Here is a 24638-nt window from a genome sequence, read left to right as displayed (position 1 = left end):
ACGGGGAGCTGGGTGACACGGGGTCAGGGTGCATGCAGTGAAGGATGGGGAGCTGGGTGACATGGAGTCAGGGTGCATGCAGTGAAGGATGGGGAGCTGGGTGACATGGAGTCAGGGTGCATGCAGTGAAGGATGGGGAGCTGGGTGACATGGAGTCAGGGTGGATGCAGTGAAGGATGGGGAGCTGGGTGACATGGGGTCAGGGTGCATGCAGTGGAGGATGGGGAGCTGGGTGACATGGGGTCAGGGTGCATGCAGTGAAGGATGGGGAGCTGGGTGACATGGAGTCAGGGTGCATGCAGTGAAGGACGGGGAGCTGGGTGACATGGAGTCAGGGTGGATGCAGTGAAGGATGGGGAGCTGGGTGACATGGGGTCAGGGTGCATGCAGTGGAGGATGGGGAGCTGGGTGACATGGGGTCAGGGTGCATGCAGTGGAGGATGGGGAGCTGGGTGACATGGGGTCAGGGTGCATGCAGTGGAGGATGGGGAGCTGGGTGACATGGAGTCAGGGTGGATGCAGTGAAGGATGGGGAGCTGGGTGACATGGAGTCAGGGTGCATGTTGTGAAGGACAGGGAGCTTGGTGACATGGAGTCAGGGTGCATGCAGTGAAGGATGGGGAGCTGGGTGACATGGAGTCAGGGAGCATGCCATGAAGGACGGAGAGCTGGGTGACATGGAGTAGGGTTCATGCCATGAAGGACGGAGAGCTGGGTGACATGGAGTAGGGTGCATGCCATGAAGGACGGAGAGCTGGGTGACATGGAGTAGGGTGCATGCCACGAAGGACGGGGAGCTGGGTGACATGGAGTCAGGGTGTATGCCACGAAGGACGGGGAGCTGGGTGACATGGAGTAGGGTGCATGCCATGAAGGACGGGGAGCTGGGTGACATGGAGTAGGGTGCATGCCATGAAGGACGGGGAGCTGGGTGACATGGAGTAGGGTGCATGCCATGAAGGAAGGGGAGCTGGGTGACATGGAGTAGGGTGCATGCCATAAAGGACGGGGAGCTGGGTGACATGGAGTAGGGTGCATGCCGTGAAGGACAGGGAGCTGAGGTATTGCTATCTCTGATGCCCCCAGAAACTTGTTTTATTCCTAATGTGCTCATAATGTTAAAGTCCCCAGATGTCACATGTGGAGAGATCTGCCTGGAGGAAGAAAGGGAAACGTTCTGATGGGAACAATAACCTTCTTCACATGACTGCAGCACAAAACAATATACAGAATGTATCGCGGCTTGCGGTGCGGCCTATTCCGTCCCTTCAGTTATAGTCCCTAAGTAACCTGAAGATTGCGTCAGCCAAAAACAAGGCCAGATCAGATGGATGACAGAGAAGAACAAGTGCAGCTAATACCCCCCCCCCCCCTTCCAGTCCCGGGATGGAATTCTGGCCAGAAAGCAGAGGATTGTTTTTAATACTGGTAAACAAAGAGAAGGCATCAGAGCGCGGCTCGGGCCATCGGTATAGCGCCTGTTGGTGGCTGGCAAAGAGTTAAACTTCCCAGCTGCAAAACTTACTATCTGGTAAAGTTTAATGTGTCCACAGCCAGGATCCGGTAACAAGTAATGCAACCCCGATTGTGCAACACAAGGGTCCAGATAGCAGGAAGTTACCAAACGTACGACTCCCGCACCCCACACTAAAGGTCTCATCAGTGCGTTCACCATCCTCCTGCGGTACAAATGATTGGCGCAGATCTTTTCCCGCAGTGCAAAAAAAACATCATCGCAAGAAGAATCAGCACTGAATGGGGTAATCATCCGGCAGATCCTACAGCAAGTCCACTGCACATCTGGGTGTCAGCCTTGGATTTCTGCTGCAGAACCTCTTGGAAATACACATCGGATTTTCCGTAACTGCTAATGTGTGAACCATCTGGTGCGGATCTGGCGCCATCCCAGGACCTCCTCCCTGTGCAGCGCACGGCCGTGCTCATTGCAGACTCCGCCAACCTTCAGATTAGACACTGTTGTTCTGGTAGCGTCATGCCTTATTCTTCTTAAAGGGCCGTCGCTGTCTAATAAGTCTAATAGACTGAAGTAGATTTAGTACCCGACCTCTACCATCTTTCTGGTCATAAAATTACTAATTTTTGCGCCCATCTTTTGCAAAAATATTTGCAAGGTTTTTGTTTTTTGCACCGCCCAGAGCTGAGCGGTCTGTCAGATGTGTTATAATTAGTCAGTAAATTGCAAGTAAATTAGCGTTGCAAAAAAAGGGCAACTGACAGCAATAGGTGGTTGAAATCAGTCATGATGGGTGACTCAAATCACCCGAGTGTGCAGATGCAGTTCCGCTATGACTCACTGGGGGACGCTCTCTTGTTTCCACATGACGTATCCTTCCCCTTCTGCTCATAGAATGCCCTTCTGAGATGAGAGGTTGATATGCTGCAGATACTCCGTGCATACAGCATGTATATGTTGTGTATATACCCTGTATACGTCACGTATATGCTTTGCATATATCATATGTCGTCTATGCTGTCCCTTGCCTAGATAGCACCCACGCAGAATTTTTTTTTACCACTCCCTGTCATAAGAAATAAATATATAAATATACCATATATTGCACTGATAGGCAGTCGGCCTGTATTCTGCTTGTGCAGAAAGCAGCAAGATAGCAGCATATCCACAGCAGAACAGCCAGTAATACATACCGTACCAGAACCAAGCTCATAATAGAAATACATACAGGGAAAATGAAGCCGCTCACCAGCAGGATGCTGGCCGGAATCAGCTGTAGAAGGCAGCAAGAAACGTTTCCGGCTTTATTGAGACATACTAAAATCCCACCAGGAAGGACATACAATGGCGCAACAAGTAACAGGTTTCAAGCTGTCCCAGCTTAAGAACATGGCGCACCGCTCAGTCTAAGAAGAAACATTTCCTTAAGGCTGACACCCACTGGCGATATTTTCCATCTTGCGCTGCGAGAGCAAGTGAAAACACACGCCTCGCAGCGCAAGAAAGATGCCGGAATGAGACCGGGATATCGCCAGTCTGTTCAATGGGGCCAGTGGCAGCAGCGCTAGCCACATTGAAAAGATATGGAGAATACCGCGGACTTCTGCTACAGCTGTCACAGCTGTGGCAGAAGTGCAGTATGCTATCCCATTGCTTTCAATGGGATCGGCGCTGCTGCAGGTCCATTGAAAGCAGTGGTTTTTGGCAAACCCTGCAGTATGATTTTCGGGGAAGGGCTTGGAATATAAGCCCTTTCCTGAAAATCATCGATAAGTGGTAAAAAATTTTTTCTGTAAAAAGTACTCGCCTATCCGCCGCTCAGATGCGTCCTCCTGCTGGCTCCCCGACACTGCTATCCAGCACTTTCAGCAGGCGGGGATTTAAAAATCCCCGCCTTCTGTAATGGCTGTGCTGATTGGCTGAGCGCTCAGCCAATTACAGATAGTGCTATTCATGAATGAATAGCTAAGCACTATCTTAGCTATTCATGAATAGCGGGGATGAAGGAAACTCCTGCCACAGCTGTGGCAGAAGTCCGCGGTATTCTCCATATCTTTTCAATGGGGCTAGCGCTGCTGCCGCTGGCCCCATTGAAAAGACTGGCCATATCCCGTCATCATCCCAGTTTTTGTCTCGCACTGCAAGGCGAGAGTTTTGACTTGCTCTCGCAGCGCAGTGGAGAAAAAAACGCCAGTGTTCTAGAGGCGGCTGCCGGGAGTCTTCTCTTCTCAGTACATCCCTGCATTGTCAGGTCTCCATCACTTGCAGTCGGAGAGTTTACTCGGCTTGCTTTTCGAACCCCAAACATTTTGTGTTCCCAGTTGCACTTTTTATCTCATCCAATCGCGTTCGGCTCCTTTTGACCAATTTCAGTAGTTAAAGATGATTTGAAGGATCTCCACAGTAAGATGTTGTTCGGGCACTCTGGCAATAATTTGACCCAAATGGAGTTCATGGTTATCAAACAGCTGGAAGCCCCCTGATATTGTGATCGGTGAGGCCGACGAAGGGGCTTCTGTCGTCATTCTTCGCTGTGGTCTCTATAAGCAGTAAAATCTGAGTGTTATCTGGCATCCAGTTATTGGGAGCTGCAATCTGACACAACTCTTCAATTTCAACATCTTATTTTTTCTTTGTCCGATGAGGGTTGTAGTCCGGCGTTCGCACACCCAGACAGGAAGATGGCATTAAAGTACAACATCTTATCATGTCCATTTCCCATCCACTACCTAAAATCCACACACCTGTCTTTCTTCCTTCCGATAGTTGCTGGCATTGGTTCTGTGTGCGTCTCTTACAAGTGTGGTGGGAGGACAGTCTCTAAAGGCCCATTTAGACACAACAATTCTTGTTCAAAATCCGTTTCTTGTTCTGCTTGAAAACCGTCCTTCAGCAGAACAGCTGATAAGTAGGACCATATGCTGTGCTCTGCCTGAGGAGAGCTGATTACAGCTGATAACATTGTTAGAGCTGTTCTCAGTTATCAGCCCTGCAGGCAGAAGAGCTGATAAGCAGGACTGCATGCTGTGTCTGCTGTCCATGGTGCTGAATGCTCCATGGGGAGCCCGTGGCTCAACAATGGAGCTAATTAAAGAGCTCAGACCTCCTGCTGAGGTCTGCAACAACTTCCAGAAGCTCATTTGCATGCAAATAAGGCTGATAAAGTACTAATAGCAATTAGTGCCTATTAGTACTTTATGCAAAAGAATCGCAGATCTTTCAATCTTTGGAAAGATACCTGTATGTGTGTAAATGAGCCTTTACAAGTGTGCGTGGGTGGACAGTCTCTTACAAGTGTGGGTGGATGGACGGCCTCTTACAAGTGTGGTGGGCGGAAGGTCTCTTACAAGTGTGGTGGGCGGACAGTCTTTTACATGTGTGGTGGGCAGACAGTCTTTTACATGTGTGGTGGGCAGACAGTCTTTTACATGTGTGGTGGGCAGACAGTCTTTTACATGTGTGGTGGGCGGACAGTCTTTTACATGTGTGGTGGGCAGACAGTCTTTTACATGTGTGGTGGGCGGACAGTCTTTTACAAGTGTGGTGGGCGGACAGTCTTTTACAAGTGTGGTGGGCGGACAGTCTTTTACATGTGTGGTGGGCGGACAGTCTTTTACATTTGTGGTGGGTGGACGGTCTTTTACATGTGTGGTGGGCGGAAGGTCTTTTACAAGTGTGGTGGGCGGAAGGTCTCTTACAAGTGTGGTGGGCGGACGGTCTTTTACATGTGTGGTGGGCAGACAGTCTTTTACATGTGTGGTGGGCGGACAGTCTTTTACATGTGTGGTGGGCGGACGGTCTTTTACATGTGTGGTGGGCGGACGGTCTCTTACAATCTCTTATCCCAATATTCCTGGTTACATTCTAAAGCTCTCTTGAGACCACTAGAGTGTTTCACCCGGCAGCCCAGTTCCACGTGGCTAACGGCTGATGTGAGCTCTCTGTACACGGTTATTCCTCATTATTTGGATAAACTGGCGCTGGAGTGGAGGGGTATATAAGAACTATATCTGTGATCTCAAACCTTTTCTTATATAATCAGTTTGCTATCGGCTCTCCTACAATGCTTTCAGCTTCAATGGCAGATCTTTTCCTTCAGTGTTTTGAGGCCGGTATGTGAGGGAAATTCTCCCCCTCGATTGCCATAATTGTTTTGGCTTGATGGGAAGGACACTACCTGTTTTGCAATGACAACCCCTTTAATGCAGTTCTCTCCTGGTACGGTCGCTACATAGATGACGTGTTATGCATTTGGACTGGGGATGTGGCGGTTGTGCCACAGCTAGAACTGGATCTCAATAAGAACCCCTTTAGGTGAAGGTCTTCCTTTTCTCTCCAAGCATTCTCCACCCAGGTGTACAGTTGAGCGCTGGCCTTCATCATCCACAGGTAAATAGGCTGACATACTGAAAAAACCTGCAACATGGTGCTGCATGCTTTATCATGTCACCGCACTCACACGAAGGGGGGAGCTTCTTGTAAAACGTAATGCTTCTATCACTAATCAATGTAATAGGGAGATTGATTTACCTATTCATCACTTTTAATAATGCAAAGATCCATCATGGATGTTAAACAGCGCTGAATCCATTGTAAACAGGGATCCATCGGATCTCTTACAGACGCCTCCATCTGTACAAATAATCCAGTTATCCTGCGGTCAGATTGTCGGAAATATGATGATGATGATTATCCATTCAGTCACACCCGACCTTCGGTCACTCCATGGTTAATGTTCTCCATGTATTCCTGTCTTTCCCGGCTGATGTTTATGTTCACTGACCCGTTGCTTACCACGGTCATGACTTTCGTTTTCTTGCTGTTGAGGTCAGTCCCATGCTTTGGATAAGGTATTCCAGGTCCCTCTCACTTTCCCCCAGCACGGTGGTGTCATCTGCATATCGGAGGTTGTTGACATTTCTGGCACCGATTTTGACTCCGATTTCTGATTCGTCCAGACCGCGTCGCCTCCTGATCGTTTCTGCGTGCAGATTGAAAAGGCCTGGTGATAGAATGCAGCCTCGCCGTACGCCTTTCTCGATTCCGAACCAATCCATGCATCAGATCACTTGTGTCTCATGTCAGCTTCAGAGCCGTATCAGACGTCATATCTCTGATCTACCAAATGGGGCATCCAGGAATGTTTCTGCACATTCTGCACATTTTTGGCACCTTTTCCTCTCTGCAAGCTGAAGGCATTTAACTGGTCAGCCGTCCCATTAGGGGAGATGGTCACCATCAAAAATTAATTCATAGAGAAACATACTGGATTTTTTGTTGAAAACAAGCCCCCCCCCCCCTCCCCCCTTCATTGGTTTGAACAACAAATCTGACCTGATTCAGCACTAATAGGGGTTAATTACCAGGTGTTCTATCGCCTTTCTTCTGCCTAGCCACACGATTACTTTCTTGTTTGTTTATTGGTGGCATGTTTAGTCTTATACTGAGCAGTGTGCCCTGTTCTTATGCTGTGACTAAGCTGCTGTGACAGCTTGAAACACGTAAGATTGTTGCGCCATTGTATGTCCTCCTTGTTGAGAATATGTCTCAATGAAGCCGTGATTGTATGGATGCCGGGTGCTTTTCTTGCTGCCTTCTACGATTGATTCCTTACAAGTCTGTGCATCCTGCTGGGGAGCGACTTCAAGTTTTCCTGTATCACATGCATTACCAACCAGTACTTGTCAGAAAATTCCTGCAGCTCCTTTACTGTTGCTGTCGGCATCTTAAAGCCTCGCAAACCAATTTTCTCCTAGAAGAGCCGAACTTTATATGTTGGAAATCGGAATCCCTGTAAATAAGGCAGCGGAGTGCTGACTACTATTTATTATGAGTTTAAGTGTAGATTGGCTGATTCTGAACTCAACCGCATCCACAAATATAAGAGGGTGTGAACACTTATGCAACCACATTATTTTAGCGTTGTCATTCTTCTACCCTAAATGATTGCGGTTAGTTTTTCAATGGAATTGGATCATGGTGAAGGTGAAAATAAATCTGAAATGATTCATGGGATTAAAGGGAGTGCATGGAATACGTGGGGGCTGCCATTGCGACACAAATACAAGTAAAGAAGGTATAGTAAGCACTTCCAAATAAGTTAAATGTGTCGGTGTGTGTAAACGGCGGCAACACGTGGCAGCAGCGCTCAGACTCATCCGCCTCCTGTCCTTCTAATTAGACTCATTTGGTAACCTACTGGTGTTAATTTGGCTGTCACATGTTTGGAGCGCCCCCCATGTCCTACCGGAGAATGGAGCCACGGGGTGTGTGATCACTGCTCCATTCACTTCTGTGGGACTGAGGGAGATAGCCAAGTGTTGGACATAAGGAAGGCTGAGTCCCAAAGAGATGGACGGAGCGGTGGTCTCACTTACACACCGTCACTCCATTCCTCCGGGGGACACAAGGTTCGCCTCTCTTGTGATCCCAGCGGTCATACTTGCAGAAATCAAATATTTATCACCTATCCCGTGGATAAGCCTTTAATTACCGGTTAGTGTGCTTATGAAATAGATTTGCCAAACATTTGGGCACTGTGGCGCCTGATCCGGTTTCTGTTGTGGATGTTCTGTAGTTACGTTATCACCGTATTACACTTGCCTCAGGTATGTGTTTACTCGTCTGTTTCTTAAGTGCTGGAGGCCGGACCTTCCACACCCCGACGCCCCAGCCAAAACCCACAGTCCTAAGGAAAGTTAAAGGAGTATCCCCATCAATGTTGGATAGGTGTGGGTCTCACCTACAGATTTAACAGTGTTTATGTATCTCATGTTGGCATGGTACGGAGACAACGTGGCATGGCTGCGCTGTTTGGGTAGTACAGCTGGCATTTTGAACTGAATAGCAATGGCCACGCTATGCAAATAGTATGCATAACATGCCCACGCCATCCATCGCAGCTAAACTATGAATGTGTGAACGAAGAAGAGAAATGGCGCTGCTGTCTTGGAGGAGTAATGCAGCCTGACGAAGGACTCTGTAGCACCTAGACCTAATACAATTCATTTCTGATTAATTCTGTCTCTTCCAAGACAGCAGCGCCGTTCCTTCTCTTCATTTACACATTCATTGTTTGGCTCGCTGGACCCGGATCCCTCCGGGAGGAGGGCTGCAGCCGTCATCCTCTACATAGCACTATCCTCACCTCTGGGTCCATGAAGAATGCATTTACAATGTTCTACCACTGTACATCTACGTAGATTGAGATGGTAAACTCCTTCAAGTGACTCTTCTCTTTCTTAGATAACGTAAAGGTCAGACTAATCCAAGGAGACATCTCCTCTCTGGAGGACGTCCGTGCCGCCCTCACTGGTGGGCACCTGGTCATACACACAGCCAGCCTGGTGGACGTTTGGGGTCGTGTGCCAGCCAGCAAGGTCACAAGCGTCAATGTGACAGGTAAGAAATAAATGGCATCCCGTCTCGGCATGGACAGCTTTAATGTGAACTTCCTCAGGTTGCTGAATTCTCGTTTTGGAGCCAGAAGCAGATCCGCCCTGAACCGTAATTAACTTTCTGTGTGTTACTGTTGGACGCAGAGCCATGAAGAAAAATGTGAAATCAATGCCAGTTCCTACAGGGCACTTTATAATAGACAGGACTATATAAAGAGAAGCTTGTTGGCTATGTGGATAATACAGCGACAAGCAGGGGGCATCCAAAGTGTCTTGAAGTGACACAGAACCTCAACACAAACTCCCTACTAAAACCTGAACCAAAGTGATAGGAAAGGTGGAGTACCAAATGCAATATATCAGGCTGACTGATCCCGATGTATAAACCTCTTCAGATTAGTCAGTCATAGCCGAGAGTATTAGTAATCGGAGAAAAAAATGAGACTATCTGATAAAAATGATGTGAATGGAGCGATCCAGAAAACATCTCAGGGCGGGACCTCAGTGGTTGCAGATATGACATACACAACAGTAATGGCTCCCCTGAGTGTTCTCTGAAGTTGAAAAATATATTAACTTCACTGTATGGTTGCCTTAGTGGAGCAAGCAGCTGTGGAAGCAGACCTCCGAACATTACTTGTATGTGGAGAAGATCCAACCAGCCTGCAAGATAACAACAAATCTTCAAGTTGTGAGAGGAATAAAAGTCAAAAATACAGTATTACTGCCCCTATGTACAAGAATATAACTACTATAATACTGCCCCCTTTGTACAAGAATATAACTACTATAATACTGCCTTCTATGTACAGGAATCTAACTACTATAATACTGCCCCTATGTACAAGAATATAACTACTATAATACTGCCCCCTTTGTACAAGAATATAACTACTATAATACTGACCCCTATGTACAAGAATATAACTACTATAATACTGACCTCTATGTACAAGAATATAACTACTATAATACTGCCACCTATGTACAATATAACTACTATAAATACTGCCTCCTATGTACAAGAATATAACTACTATAATACTGCCCCCTTTGTACAAGAATATAACTACTATAATACTGCCACCTATGTACAATATAACTACTATAATACTGCCCCCTATGTACAAGAATATAACTACTATAATACTGCCCCCTATGTACAAGAATATAACTACTATAATACTACCCCCCCCATGCACAAGAATATAACTGCCATAATACTGCCCCCTATGTACAAGAATATAACTACTATAATACTGCTCCCATGTACAAGAATATAACTACTATAATACTGCCTCCTATGTACAAGAATATAACTACTATAATACTGCTCCCTATGTACAAGAATATAACTACTATAATACTGCCTCCTATGTACAAGAATATAACTACTATAGTACTGCTCCCTATGTATAAGAATATATCTACTATAACACTGCCCCCTATGTACAAGAATATAACTACTATAATACTGCCCCCCTATATACAAGAATATAACTACTGTAATACTGCCCCCTATGTACAAAAATATAACTACTATAATACTGCCCCCTATGTACAAGAATATAACTACTATAATACTGCCCCCTATGTACAAGAATATAACTACTATAATACTGCCCCCATGTACAAGAATTAAACTACTATAATACTGCCCCCTATATACAAGAATATAACTACTGTAATACTGCCCCCCTATGTTCAAAAATATAACTACTATAATACTGCCCCCTATGTACAAGAATTAAATTACTATAATACTGCCCCCCTATATACAAGAATATAACTACTGTAATACTGCCCCCCTATGTTCAAAAATATAACTACTATAATACTGCTCCCTATGTACAAGAATATAACTACTATAATACTGCCCCCTATGTACAAGAATATAACTACTATAATACTGCTTCCTATGTACAAGAATATAACTACTATAATACTGCTCCCTATGTACAAGAATATAACTACTATAATACTGCCCTATATGTACAAGAATATAGCTACTATAATACTGACCCCTATGTACAAGAATTAAACTACTATAATACTGCCCCCCTATATACAAGAATATAACTACTGTAATACTGCCCCCCTATGTTCAAAAATATAACTACTATAATACTGCCCCCTATGTACAAGAATTAAACTACTATAATACTGCCCCCCTATATACAAGAATATAACTACTGTAATACTGCCCCCCTATGTTCAAAAATATAACTACTATAATACTGCTTCCTATGTACAAGAATATAACTACTATAATACTGCTCCCTATGTACAAGAATATAACTACTATAATACTGCCTCCTATGTACAAGAATATAACTACTATAATACTGCCTCCTATGTACAAGAATATAACTACTATAATACAGCTTCCTATGTACAAGAATATAACTACTATAATACTGCCCTCTATGTACAAGAATATAGCTACTATAATACTGACCCCATGTACAAAAATATAACTGCTATAATACTGCCTCCTATGTACAAGAATATAACTACTATAATACTGCCCCCTATGTACAAGAATATATCTACTATAATACTGCCCCCTATGTACAAGAATAAAACTACTATAATACTGCTCCTATGTACAAGAATATAACTACTATAATACTGCCTCCCATGTACAAGAATATAACTACTATAATACTGCTCCCTATGTACAAGAATATAACTACTATAATACTGCCTCCTATGTACAAGACTGTAACTACTATAATACTGCCTCCTATGTACAAGAATATAACTACTATAATACTGCTCCCTATGTACAAGAATATAACTACTATAATACTGCCCCCTATGTACAAGAATATATCTACTATAATACTGCCCCCTATGTACAAGAATAAAACTACTATAATACTGCTCCTATGTACAAGAATATAACTACTATAATACTGCCTCCCATGTACAAGAATATAACTACTATAATACTGCCTCCTATGTACAAGACTGTAACTACTATAATACTGCCTCCTATGTACAAGACTGTAACTACTATAATACTGCCTCCTATGTACAAAAATATAACTACTATAATACTGCCCCCTATGTACAAGAATATAACTACTATAATACTGCCTCCTATGTACAAGAATATAACTACTATAATACTGTCCCCTATGTACAAGAATATAACTACTATAATACTGCTCCCTATGTACAAGAATATAACTACTATAATACTGCCTCCTATGTACAAGACTGTAACTACTATAATACTGCCTCCAATGTACAAAAATATAACTACTATAATACTGTTCCCTATGTACAAGAATATAACTACTATAATACTGCCTCCTATGTACAAGAATATAACTACTATAATACTGTCCCCTATGTACAAGAATATAACTACTATAATACTGCCCCCTATGTACAAGAATATAACTACTATAATACTGATCCCTAAGTACAAGAATATAACTACTATAATATTGCCCCCTATGTACAAGAATATAACTACTATAATACTGTCCCCTATGTACAAGAATATAACTACTATAATACTGCCTCCTATGTACAAGAATATAACTACTATAATACTGCCCCCTATGTACAAGAATATAACTACTATAATACTGCCCCCTATGTACAAGAATATAACTACTATAATATTGCCCCCTATGTACAAGAATATAACTACTATAATACTGCCCCCTATGTACAAGAATATAACTACTATAATACTGCCCCTATGTACAAGAATATAACTACTATAATACTGCCCCCTATTTACAAGAATATAACTACTATAATACTGCCTCCTATGTACAAGACTGTAACTACTATAATACTGCCTCCTATGTACAAAAATATAACTATTATAATACTGCTCCCTATGTACAAGAGTATAACTACTATAATATTGCCCCCTATGTACAAGAATATAACTACTATAATATTGCCCCCTATGTACAAGAATATAACTACTATAATACTGCCCCTATGTACAAGAATATAACTACTATAATACTGCCTCCTATGTACAAGAATACAACTACTATAATACTGCCCCTATGTACAAGAATATAACTACTATAATACTGCTCCCTATGTACAAGAATACAACTACTATAATACTGCCCCTATGTACAAGAATATAACTACTATAATACTGCTCCCTATGTACAAGAATACAACTACTATAATACTGCCCCTATGTACAAGAATATAACTACTATAATACTGCTCCCTATGTACAAGAATACAACTACTATAATACTGCCCCTATGTACAAGAATATAACTACTATAATACTGCTCCCTATGTACAAGAATACAACTACTATAATACTGCCCCTATGTACAAGAATACAACTACTATAATACTGCCCCTATGTACAAGAATATAACTACTATAATACTGCCCCCTATGTACAAGAATAAAACTATTATAATACTGCTCCTATGTACAAGAATATAACTACTATAATACTGCCCCCTATGTACAAGAATATAACTACTATAATACTGCCTCCTATGTACAAGACTGTAACTACTATAATACTGCCTCCTATGTACAAAAATATAACTATTATAATACTGCTCCCTATGTACAAGAGTATAACTACTATAATATTGCCCCCTATGTACAAGAATATAACTACTATAATATTGCCCCCTATGTACAAGAATATAACTACTATAATACTTCCCCCTATGTACAAGAATACAACTACTATAATACTGCTCCCTATGTACAAGAATACAACTACTATAATACTGCCCCTATGTACAAGAATATAACTACTATAATACTGCCCCCTATGTACAAGAATAAAACTTTTATAATACTGCCCCCTATGTACAAGAATAAAACTTTTATAATACTGCTCCTATGTACAAGAATATAACTACTATAATACTGCCTCCCATGTACAAGAATATAACTACTATAATACTGCTCCCTATGTACAAGAATATAACTACTATAATACTGCCCCCTATGTACAAGAATATAACTACTATAATATTGCCCCCTATGTACAAGAATATAACTACTATAATACTTCCCCCTATGTACAAGAATACAACTACTATAATACTGCTCCCTATGTACAAGAATACAACTACTATAATACTGCCCCTATGTACAAGAATATAACTACAATACTGCCCTCTATGTAGAAGAATATAACTACTATAATACTGTCCCCCATGTACAAGAATATAACTACTATAATACTGCCCCCTATGTACAAGACTGTAACTACTATAATACTGCCTCCTATGTACAAAAATATAACTACTATAATACTGCTCCCTATGTACAACAGTATAACTACTATAATATTGCCCCCTATGTACAAGAATATAACTACTATAATATTGCCCCCTATGTACAAGAATATAACTACTATAATACTGCCCCCTATGTACAAGAATACAACTACTATAATACTGCTCCCTATGTACAAGAATAGAACTACTATAATACTGCCCCTATGTACAAGAATATAACTACTATAATACTGTCCCCATGTACAAGAATATAACTACTATAATACTGCCTCCTATGTACAAGAATCTAACTATTATTATACTGCCCTCTATATACAAGAATACAACTACTATAATACTGCCCCCTATGTACAAGAATATAACTACTATAATACTGCCCCCTATGTACAAGAATATAACTACTATAATATTGCCCCCTATGTACAAGAATATAACTACTATAATACTGCCCCCTATGTACAAGAATACAACTACTATAATACTGCTCCCTATGTACAAGAATAAAATCACAGAGGTGAGGAAAAAGAAAAAAACACATATTCACTGAAAAAGCCAAAAATACCTGAAAGTCTGCAAAGCAGACACGGTCGCCATAGGCACGATCGCCATAAGGCAGGCACAATCGCCACCGGCACAATCGCCGTAGGGCAGGCGCAATGGCCTTAAGCCCTGAAGATATGTAGTAAGCCAGACAATAATGTGTGGAGGAGCAGCTTGTTCCTGGCAGGCTAATATGCAGTCACCCACTCAACCCAGCCCAGAATGGGGAGGAGTGACTGCATATACTAATAGCCTGCACATGTGAACGATACCAAAGATGTCAGCCATAGATGGGTGGTGACCCACCATACAGGATATCAACCCTGGCTGATATGACAGCGGGTTGCCCTGTATCTCCAAGGTGGGCCACACTGGCTGACATCTTGGGCTCCCCCACCAACTAGCAAACTACATACAAAGATACTAATGCATACTAATAAAATGCGGGTGTTAGTACTGCATTTTGGCCAAAACGCATAGGCTGACGGACCGCGTCGAGGTCACACCGCTTCCGTCAGTACCTACGCTAACTCACAATAAATTACATAAAATCACAGAGGTGAGGAAAAAGAAAAAAACACATATTCACTGAAAAAGCCAAAAATACCTGAAAGTCTGCAAAGCAGACACGGTCGCCATAGGCACGATCGCCATAAGGCAGGCACAATCGCCACCGGCACAATCGCCGTAGGGCAGGCGCAATGGCCTTAAGCCCTGAAGATATGTAGTAAGCCAGACAATAATGTGTGGAGGAGCAGCTTGTTCCTGGCAGGCTAATATGCAGTCACCCACTCAACCCAGCCCAGAATGGGGAGGAGTGACTGCATATACTAATAGCCTGCACATGTGAACGATACCAAAGATGTCAGCCATAGATGGGTGGTGACCCACCATACAGGATATCAACCCTGGCTGATATGACAGCGGGTTGCCCTGTATCTCCAAGGTGGGCCACACTGGCTGACATCTTGGGCTCCCCCACCAACTAGCAAACTACATACAAAGATACTAATGCATACTAATAAAATGCGGGTGTTAGTACTGCATTTTGGCCAAAACGCATAGGCTGACGGACCGCGTCGAGGTCACACCGCTTCCGTCAGTACCTACGCTAACTCACAATAAATTACATAAAATCACAGAGGTGAGGAAAAAGAAAAAAACACATATTCACTGAAAAAGCCAAAAATACCTGAAAGTCTGCAAAGCAGACACGGTCGCCATAGGCACGATCGCCATAAGGCAGGCACAATCGCCACCGGCACAATCGCCGTAGGGCAGGCGCAATGGCCTTAAGCCCTGAAGATATGTAGTAAGCCAGACAATAATGTGTGGAGGAGCAGCTTGTTCCTGGCAGGCTAATATGCAGTCACCCACTCATTTTATGTAATTTATTGTGAGTTAGCGTAGGTACTGACGGAAGCGGTGTGACCTCGACGCGGTCCGTCAGCCTATGCGTTTTGGCCAAAATGCAGTACTAACACCCGCATTTTATTAGTATGCATTAGTATCTTTGTATGTAGTTTGCTAGTTGGTGGGGGAGCCCAAGATGTCAGCCAGTGTGGCCCACCTTGGAGATACAGGGCAACCCGCTGTCATATCAGCCAGGGTTGATATCCTGTATGGTGGGTCACCACCCATCTATGGCTGACATCTTTGGTATCGTTCACATGTGCAGGCTATTAGTATATGCAGTCACTCCTCCCCATTCTGGGCTGGGTTGAGTGGGTGACTGCATATTAGCCTGCCAGGAACAAGCTGCTCCTCCACACATTATTGTCTGGCTTACTACATATCTTCAGGGCTTAAGGCCATTGCGCCTGCCCTACGGCGATTGTGCCGGTGGCGATTGTGCCTGCCTTATGGCGATCGTGCCTATGGCGACCGTGTCTGCTTTGCAGACTTTCAGGTATTTTTGGCTTTTTCAGTGAATCTATGTACAAGAATAGAACTACTATAATACTGCCCCTATGTACAAGAATATAACTACTATAATACTGTCCCCATGTACAAGAATATAACTACTATAATACTGCCCCTATGTACAAGAATATAACTACTATAATACTACCCCCTATGTACAAGAATATAACTACTATAATACTGCCCCCTATGTACAAGAATATAACTACTATAATACTGCCCCCTATGTACAAGAATATAACTACTATAATACTGCCTCCTATGTACAAGAATATAACTACTATAATACTGCTCCCTATGTACAAGAATATAACTACTATAATACTGCCTCCTATGTACAAGAATCTAACTATTATTATACTGCCCTCTATATACAAGAATACAACTACTATAATACTGCCCCCTATGTACAAGAATATCACTACTATAATACTGCCTCCTATGTAGAAGAATATAACTACTATATTGACCAGTCATATCCCCTCTACCATAAGTGGCTCGTCCTCCTAGAGTCGTTCCGGCCACTTTAGGGCTTCCACACACCATGTAGTCTGTACACTCCAGGCCCGCAGTGTTATACAGGTATATTTGGCATGGGTCCTGTAGATGACCCTGCTGAAGTGTTAGCAGTCTGATGACAGATCATGGCTCCTGTGTCCGCAGGGACGGAGAATGTGCTGAGGGTGTGCGAGGAGGAAGGCATCCAGTACCTGGTCTACACCAGCAGCATGGAGGTCGTGGGGCCCAACCTACACGGGGATCCATTCTACAGGTAAGGGCTTAAACAGATGTGTGTGATCTGGATTCTCATCTGGATCCGGGCGAGAAAAGATAGGACTTGCCCTAATATTACATGCAGCCAATCACAGCCATCGTTGTGTGGGGGAGGGATTTTTGAATTGGCTGAGCCGTGGCCATCGCTCACCGCCACTCCGTATTCTTATATCGTCCCCTACAATTATAACCTGCCAACATTAGGGTTAATAAATTCCAGGGACAGATTTGAGGTTTACTTTCTGTGCTCTTTGTGCTGCAGGGGTAATGAGGACACAGAATACACCGTATGCCACAACCATCCGTACCCACTGAGCAAGTCCAAGGCCGAGAAGATGGTGCTGGAGGCTAATGGGAAGGAGGTAATATCCTGAGTGGCCTGTAGGGGTCAGTCCAGCACACATTGTTGTGATGTTGTCGCAGGAGAGCAAGTGGATAATTTGTGTTGTGCATGCAGATACATGGCGGGAAGACCCTTTACACCTGTTCGCTGCGTCCCACAGGGATCTACGGCGAGGGCCATGAGCTGATGAGGCAGTTCTATCAGCAGGGGCTGAGGACAGGACGGCGCGTTTTCAGAGCCATCTCTGCATCTACAGAACACGGCAGAGTGTATGTCGGTGAGAACAGCACTTTACAGCTTACTTATAGTGTGCCTTTAACTCCCATCTACATGATGGCCACCTGCAGAGCAGCATTCATAATTCTGATTTCCACATCTCATTGGTGCCCCCTGGTGGTTATAGTAGTTTGATCTCCCTGTAGGTAACATGACCTGGATGCATCTCCTTGCTGCCCCCTGATGGTTATAGTAGTTTGATATCCCTGTAGGTAACATGACCTGGATGTATCTCCTTGCTGCCCCCTGGTGGTTATAGTAGTTTGATCTCCCTGTGGCCTGGATGCACCTCCTTGCTGCCCCCTAGTGGTTATAGTAGTTTGATCTCCCTGTAGGTAACGTGGCCTGAATGCACCTCCTTGCTGCCCCCTAGTGGTTATACTAGTTTGATCTCCCTGTGGCCTTGATGCATCTCCTTGCTGCCCCCTGGTGGTTATACTAGTTTGATCTCCCTGTGGCCTTGATGCATCTCCTTGCTGCCCTCTGGTGGATATAGTAGTATGATCTGGTATTCTTGTATCTTGTCACCACCGGAAGTGTGGGTCTTGACAAGGTACTGTGTGCTTGACAGGCTGGCCACGCCCCCCTCTCAGGTCCTGCTAGTCACTAAGACTGCCTTACCCTGGGCTCCAGTGGCTTCCCCGGTGGCACAGCGCCTTTTTCTCTCAGGACTGGGCGGCGGCGGCAGAGCTGCTTCCCCGACTGACTTAGTGAGTGACAGAGGGGGACGGGGAGGCTGTGCAGAAGGCAGCAGGGGAGCGGGAACACAGCATGAGCGGGGGATTGGCGGCAGCACAGCGCTGGGTGACAGTGGGTGCGGGAGGGAGTGAGGTGGACGGGGAGGCAGTGCAGCAGGCTGCAGGGGAGCCTGGACACAGCAGGAGCGGGGGATCGCCGTAAGCACAGCGCTGGATGACAGTGGGGGACAGGGAGGCTGGAGAGGAAAAGGGGGACAGCGCTGGGTGACAGTGTGCCTGGCATGGGGGGTTATGGGTCGTTTCAGTGCTGGGGTTATATTATTTGCTGTAAATCCTTCCATGTTCATGAAGCCAGCTCTGACATTGAAGCCTTAACAGCTACTAATGTCAACCCTAACACTGAACAACCCCTTGGCCTAAGCCGCCATCCCAGCATGAATTTCATCCCCATGCCACTAGGACCTTTGAGGGCCTGCCTGCCTGCACATAGCCAATCAGCAGCGTGTTGGTGTGCAGTGGGCGGATACAGCCCATCACTAGCTCTCCACTCATTCTGCTGGTGGTGACAAGATACAATAATACAGCATGATCTCCCTGTGGCCTGGATGCATCTCCTTGCTGCCCCCTGGTGGTTATAGTAGTTTGCTCTCCCTGTGGCCTGAATGCATCTCCTTGCTGCCCCCTGGTGGTTATAGTAGTTTGATCTCCCTGTAGGTAATGTGGCCTGGATGCACCTCCTTGCTGCCCCCTAGTGGTTATAGTAGTTTGATCTCCTTGTCGGTAACGTGGCCTGGATGCACCTCCCTGCTGCCCCCTGGTGGTTATAGTAGTTGGTGCTCCCTGTGGCCTGGATGTATCTCCTTGCTGCCCCCTAGTCGTTATAGTAGTTTGATCTCCCTGTCGTTCTCCCTGTAGGTAACGTGGCCTGGATGCACCTCCCTGCTGCACCCTGGTGGTTATAGTAGTTTGCGCTCCCTGTGGCCTGGATGCACCTCCTTGCTGCCCCCTGATGGTTATAGTAGTTTGTTCTCCCTGTAGGTAATGTGGCCTGGATGCACCTCCCTGCTGCACCCTGGTGGTTATAGTAGTTTGCGCTCCCTGTGGCCTGGATGCACCTCCTTGCTGCCCCCTAGTGGTTATAGTAGTTTGCTCTCCCTGTGGCCTGAATGCATCTCTTTGCTGCCCCCTGGTGGTTATAGTAGTTTGATCTCCCTGTCGTTCTCCCTGTAGGTAACGTGGCCTGGATGTATCTCCTTGCTGCCCTCTAGTGGTTATAGTAGTTTGATCTCCCTATTGTTCTCCTTGTAGGTAACGTGGCCTGGATGCACCTCCTTGCTGCCCACGAGCTACAGACCCGCCCGTCTGTTCTGGGCGGACAGGTGTATTTCTGCTACGACCATTCTCCGTATGAGAGCTATGAGGATTTCAATATGGAGTTCCTGTCGGCATGCGGCTTCAGGATGATCGGCTCTCGCCCGCTGGTGCCTTATTTCATGCTCTACTTGTTGGCGCTGTTTAATTCAATTCTGCAATGGCTCCTCCGATCCTTCTGCAACTACACCCCTGTCCTCAACCCGTACACCTTGGCAGTGGCCAGCACCACGTTCACCGTGCAGACGGACAAGGCAGAGAGGCACTTTGGCTACAAGCCGCTGTTCAACTGGGAGGAGAGCAAGCGGCACACCATAGCCTGGGTGAGGAGCTTCGAGGAAAGGGTGAAGGGCCAATGACAGCGAGTGATAAGGGAGTCAGTCACTATACAGCTCTGACATCACACATCCAACATTCCAAGTCGTATAGACATCACACATCCCGCGGCGCCATCTGCCCGCCTACATGGGATTGCTGCCCCTGGCTGATATATCTGATTACGTTTTATTACAGTCACAGGTATCGCCATACCTAACAATGAGAAGCATTCTCTCATGTTTGGCGCAGCCCCGCACCCTTCGCCAATACCTAAGGTGCAATAATTGTTAGAAGTTGTAAATCTGATCCCTTGCGCAGATTAATCTGTAATTTAGTTGAATTGATTGCTGAGAGTTCTCATCATAAACCCGTGACGCCTGGAGGGAGAAGCCTCAGCTCCTCCTAAGGCCTCCTCCACACGGACGACTTTCTGCAGCTAAGTTACATCGTGACTAATAGAACCGGTGGTTTCCTAGGGAAACCCTCAGATGAACGATTTGTAGCCGCGTCAAAAAGTCGCAACAAAAAAGGTAGGACATCAGCGGTGGAATTCAGCGACTGTAACTCCATGCTGCCTCAAAAAAGAGGTCTTGACCTATCTTCTGGCAGAAAATCACAGAAGCCTCCATAGACTCCTATGGAAGACTATGCAAGCCAGACGGCAAAGGGAGATTCAGGGATTTCCCCACAGCGGGGAAAGAGAGACCGATGAAGGGAAGCCCTGAGGGAACCCCATTCATTCCCACGGGGCTTCCCTTAACTGCAGAGAGAGAGCGATGAAGGGAAGCCCCAGGGGAACCCCTTCATTGTTGGGGTCCTCTTTCATCTCAGCAAGGCTGGAGGGATTCCCCAGCTGCCCCCCCCACTGTGGGGGAATTCCCCAGCACCAGGTCTGGAGGAATTCTCTAGCAGGCGAGCTGGAGAGATATCTCCACGGCTGAAGAGAGGGGTTTCCCTGCAGGGGAGAAGGAGGAATTCCCCTGTAGCGGGGAGAGAGGGGTTCCCCTGCAGGGGAGCTGGATGAATATCCCCACTATGCAATGGGGGAATCGCTCCTTTTCCCCTGCAGGAGAATCCCTCCAGCTCCCCTGCAGGGGAATCCCTCGCTCCGCTGAGATGAAGGAAGTCCCCAGCGATGAAGGGAAGCCGGGAGCAGCAGCGCTTTTTTTGAGCGACATGCAGCTTCCAATCGTGTGAATGGGCAATTCCACCTCTAATTAAGCTCAGGAGTTGAAAGTGAGCAATCGTTCATCCACTCGATTTTCTTGTGAGCTATCCGCGGTTTTTTTTGCGCAGCTAACTCCTGCATGATTTTGCATCCCATGTGAACGAGCCCCAAGGTCTTATTCATACAACCGTATTTACGCAGGTGTTTAGCCATGTAAAAAAAATCGCCCAAACATTGCGACTACCTGAAGCGCTGGGTTCCAATGTATTCACTCAGATTAACGATTTTTGGGAGCATAAAAAAAAATCGGGCCGGGAAAAATAGCGCATACGTGACCATATTCGGTCATCAATCTTATACGCCGCGCCAAAAGATACACAGGAAGCTGCCATAGACTTCAATGGAAGCGGGGAAAAAAGGGAGGGGGAGGAACTCACACGGCGTACAACGCTGGAAAAGAAGACAGCTGGGCCGATTTAGGGATTATTAGGCAGTACCGGTAGCAATCGGAGGTTTTCCACAATAGGTGTTCCCAATAGGAAGCCCGTACGGCATCGCACTCGTCTGTACGTCGCACGCTGGGCAATGTTTTCTTCGACCCCATTGAAAACAATGGGCGAGGCGTTCTGAGGGAACCCCCAAAGATACGACATGACACGATTTTTTTCACGTACCGCTACGCGAGAAAAAACTGGCCATTTGTATGACCCCATTCAAAAGAATGGGCTTCCTTTTTCGTGAGTCTCGCAACGCACAAATGTGATGTGATTTTCTTGGCCGTGTGACAGCAGCCTAATGCTTCACATGGCGAACGTGATGTCTGGCCGTAAAACTTTGCCGGAAATTGCGCTCGGCAACGTGCAGTTTCCCCACGAATGCCAGGTGTTTTTGTGTAAAAAAAAAACAAAACGCCTCACATCACAGCAGGCAAGCAGCAATCCTCCGCGCTGCGATCAGCGGGTGTTAGCCATTGTTTTCAATGGGAAACCTCGCATCGCACACTGTGCAATGTATTTGCTACTCCCATTGAAAACAATGGATGCGACATTCCGAGGGCTAGGCGATGCGGGAAAAAAATCGCTCATATATATGACCCATTTCAAAAGAATGGGGTTCATATTGATGTGAGATTTGTGTGTCAAGTAACGCACAAATCTCGCACGATTTTCTGGACCGCGTGAAGCCGGCCTAACGATGAGATCTTCTTGGATCCTTTCGTCATTTAACACAGTAGGTTGCAGTACCACTCATGACTTATAGGTGGAGTTCTGGCATTTCTGGTTAACTTTCCTACCACACCACCTACAGGCTTGGAGTAGTATTGCAGCAAATAAGTGTTTAGAAATATCAAACCTTCTCAATCCCCTTCTCCATAGTCCCCTAGTTAGCCTCTTCCATACAAGGCCCTATAACATGTTTACAGTCATCTATAGTCTAAGTTATAATAATTCTATATTCTACATAATGTTATTCAGAATCTAGAGAGGTCTGTGAACGGACCTATTATTACTACTACTACTGTGATGCACCATATGGGGCTCACCAGATACATGTATACAGGTATATACTAGCCAAGAACCTCTCATTTACAGGACACATAATGTCTTTTATGGTATATAGTCAGCCATGTATACTCCTATATAGACCCTGGCTCTATAAAAGTTGTTCTTGTGAGACAGCAACTTTAAATGAAGCAAGTCCCCCTCCTATTGGATGATCAAGGGGTACCCCTCATGATTGGCTGTTATGGTCAGGCAAGGCACCTGACCATTACCATTGTAATATCCGCAAAACTAATAGTAATGCAGTGTATTCTCAGAGTGAGAGGGTGTTGGCCAACGGAGGGGATTCTGATCATGGGAACCCATCTACTAGCGCCATACCTTCTGATAGAGTATATGAAGAGGGCTGTCTAGCGAGGGTCTGCGTACCTCTTCCCGAATCAAGACTGGATGAGATAAGGGCCACAATAGGTAAAATGAAGGACCAAGCATCTTAGACACGAAGGAGTACCAAATGGGCGGAGGGGACCTGCTACCAGTTGGGTTGGAAGGTAGAGAGGTGCAATATATACTGCGAACCAATAGTGTTAACGGGCTTCTAATGCCCCTTTTACACGGGCCGATTCTCATTCAAAGGAGCGCATGAGCGAGTGACGTCACCGCTGGCTGTCCGCAGAGTGTTTAGATAGATCATCGCTGACTTCTCGCACTTCCCATTCCTATGTACAACACTGAACGCGGAAAGTTCAGGCGTAACGAGAAGCGGCGATGATATTTATGCCAGCTGAAACTGAGCGACGAACGCTAAGCGCACGATGGCTGGTTTAGACGTCACGATTATCGCGCACTTTAGATAGTTGAGCACATTTTGAGCAGCAATCATTGCGTGTAAATGGGCCTTAAAGCAATCAAGTGAATGTCCAGCTGTGACCACTTTTTTTCTGATACTGAGACCAAATCCCCGGAATTATAACATACAAGAAAATCTCTTTGCCTTTAGCTTCCACTAGGGGGCGCTCACTGCAGACATTGATCTGTTAGGCAGCAGTAATGCTATCCTGTAAGTCTGGATCTCTGCGGGGGATTTCAAGCTGTTGAAGAAGAACTAAGTGTGACCATTCTAGACATTTATTAATCAGTACAGAATTTTAGGGGTTAAAAGGTGAATATTTAAGGAATATCCGAGGGAAGTCAAGAAGGTCTACTAGACTCAGCAGGTAAAAGAGGGATTTGGTAGCAGCTGCAGGAGGAGGACGATATGTTTACACAATTAGTTTATATTTTAGACAATAAAAATGCAATAATTTATATTAATTTATTCTATATATGGAATATTATGAAATAAATTATATCAATGTGTCTCACTGTCTGTGGGTTGATTGAAGGGAAAGTGACCTGAACCAGATCCTACCTAGGGGACATGAAGCACAGCCACACAGCAGGACAACCATACGGCACCATATTCCTTCATAGTATGCAGGTTTTTTTTCATGGGTGATGGCGCCATCTTGTGGTCATTACGTAAACTACCATTCCTGCATAAACTCCAGTTACTATCGCCTACACTGAGGGGTTTACAGCTGATACCTA

At 45.1% G+C, this 24638-nt stretch overlaps 1 protein-coding gene across 3 annotated transcripts in view; it reads left to right on the top strand.

Moving 5' to 3' along the window:
- The window catches only part of HSD3B7 (hydroxy-delta-5-steroid dehydrogenase, 3 beta- and steroid delta-isomerase 7), a 41689-nt gene extending 17281 nt beyond the window's left edge, over positions 1 to 24408 (top strand). For all 3 annotated transcript variants that reach the window (XM_066576964.1, XM_066576963.1, XM_066576962.1), the window contains exons 3-7: positions 8720 to 8875; positions 17262 to 17370; positions 17635 to 17734; positions 17830 to 17992; positions 19998 to 24408. In XM_066576964.1, the coding sequence (XP_066433061.1) occupies positions 8720 to 8875; positions 17262 to 17370; positions 17635 to 17734; positions 17830 to 17992; positions 19998 to 20419 (950 nt within the window). In that variant the 3' untranslated portion in view covers positions 20420 to 24408. The remainder of the gene's footprint in view (positions 1 to 8719; positions 8876 to 17261; positions 17371 to 17634; positions 17735 to 17829; positions 17993 to 19997) is intronic.
- The last annotated feature ends 230 nt before the right edge of the window (positions 24409 to 24638 follow it).

This window comes from Eleutherodactylus coqui, chromosome 8, assembly GCF_035609145.1.
Source record: "Eleutherodactylus coqui strain aEleCoq1 chromosome 8, aEleCoq1.hap1, whole genome shotgun sequence".
In the NCBI taxonomy this organism is placed as follows: Eukaryota; Metazoa; Chordata; class Amphibia; order Anura; family Eleutherodactylidae; genus Eleutherodactylus; species Eleutherodactylus coqui.
The sequence above is the reverse complement of the archived record's forward strand: the minus strand, read 5'-3'. Positions and strand labels throughout refer to the sequence as shown.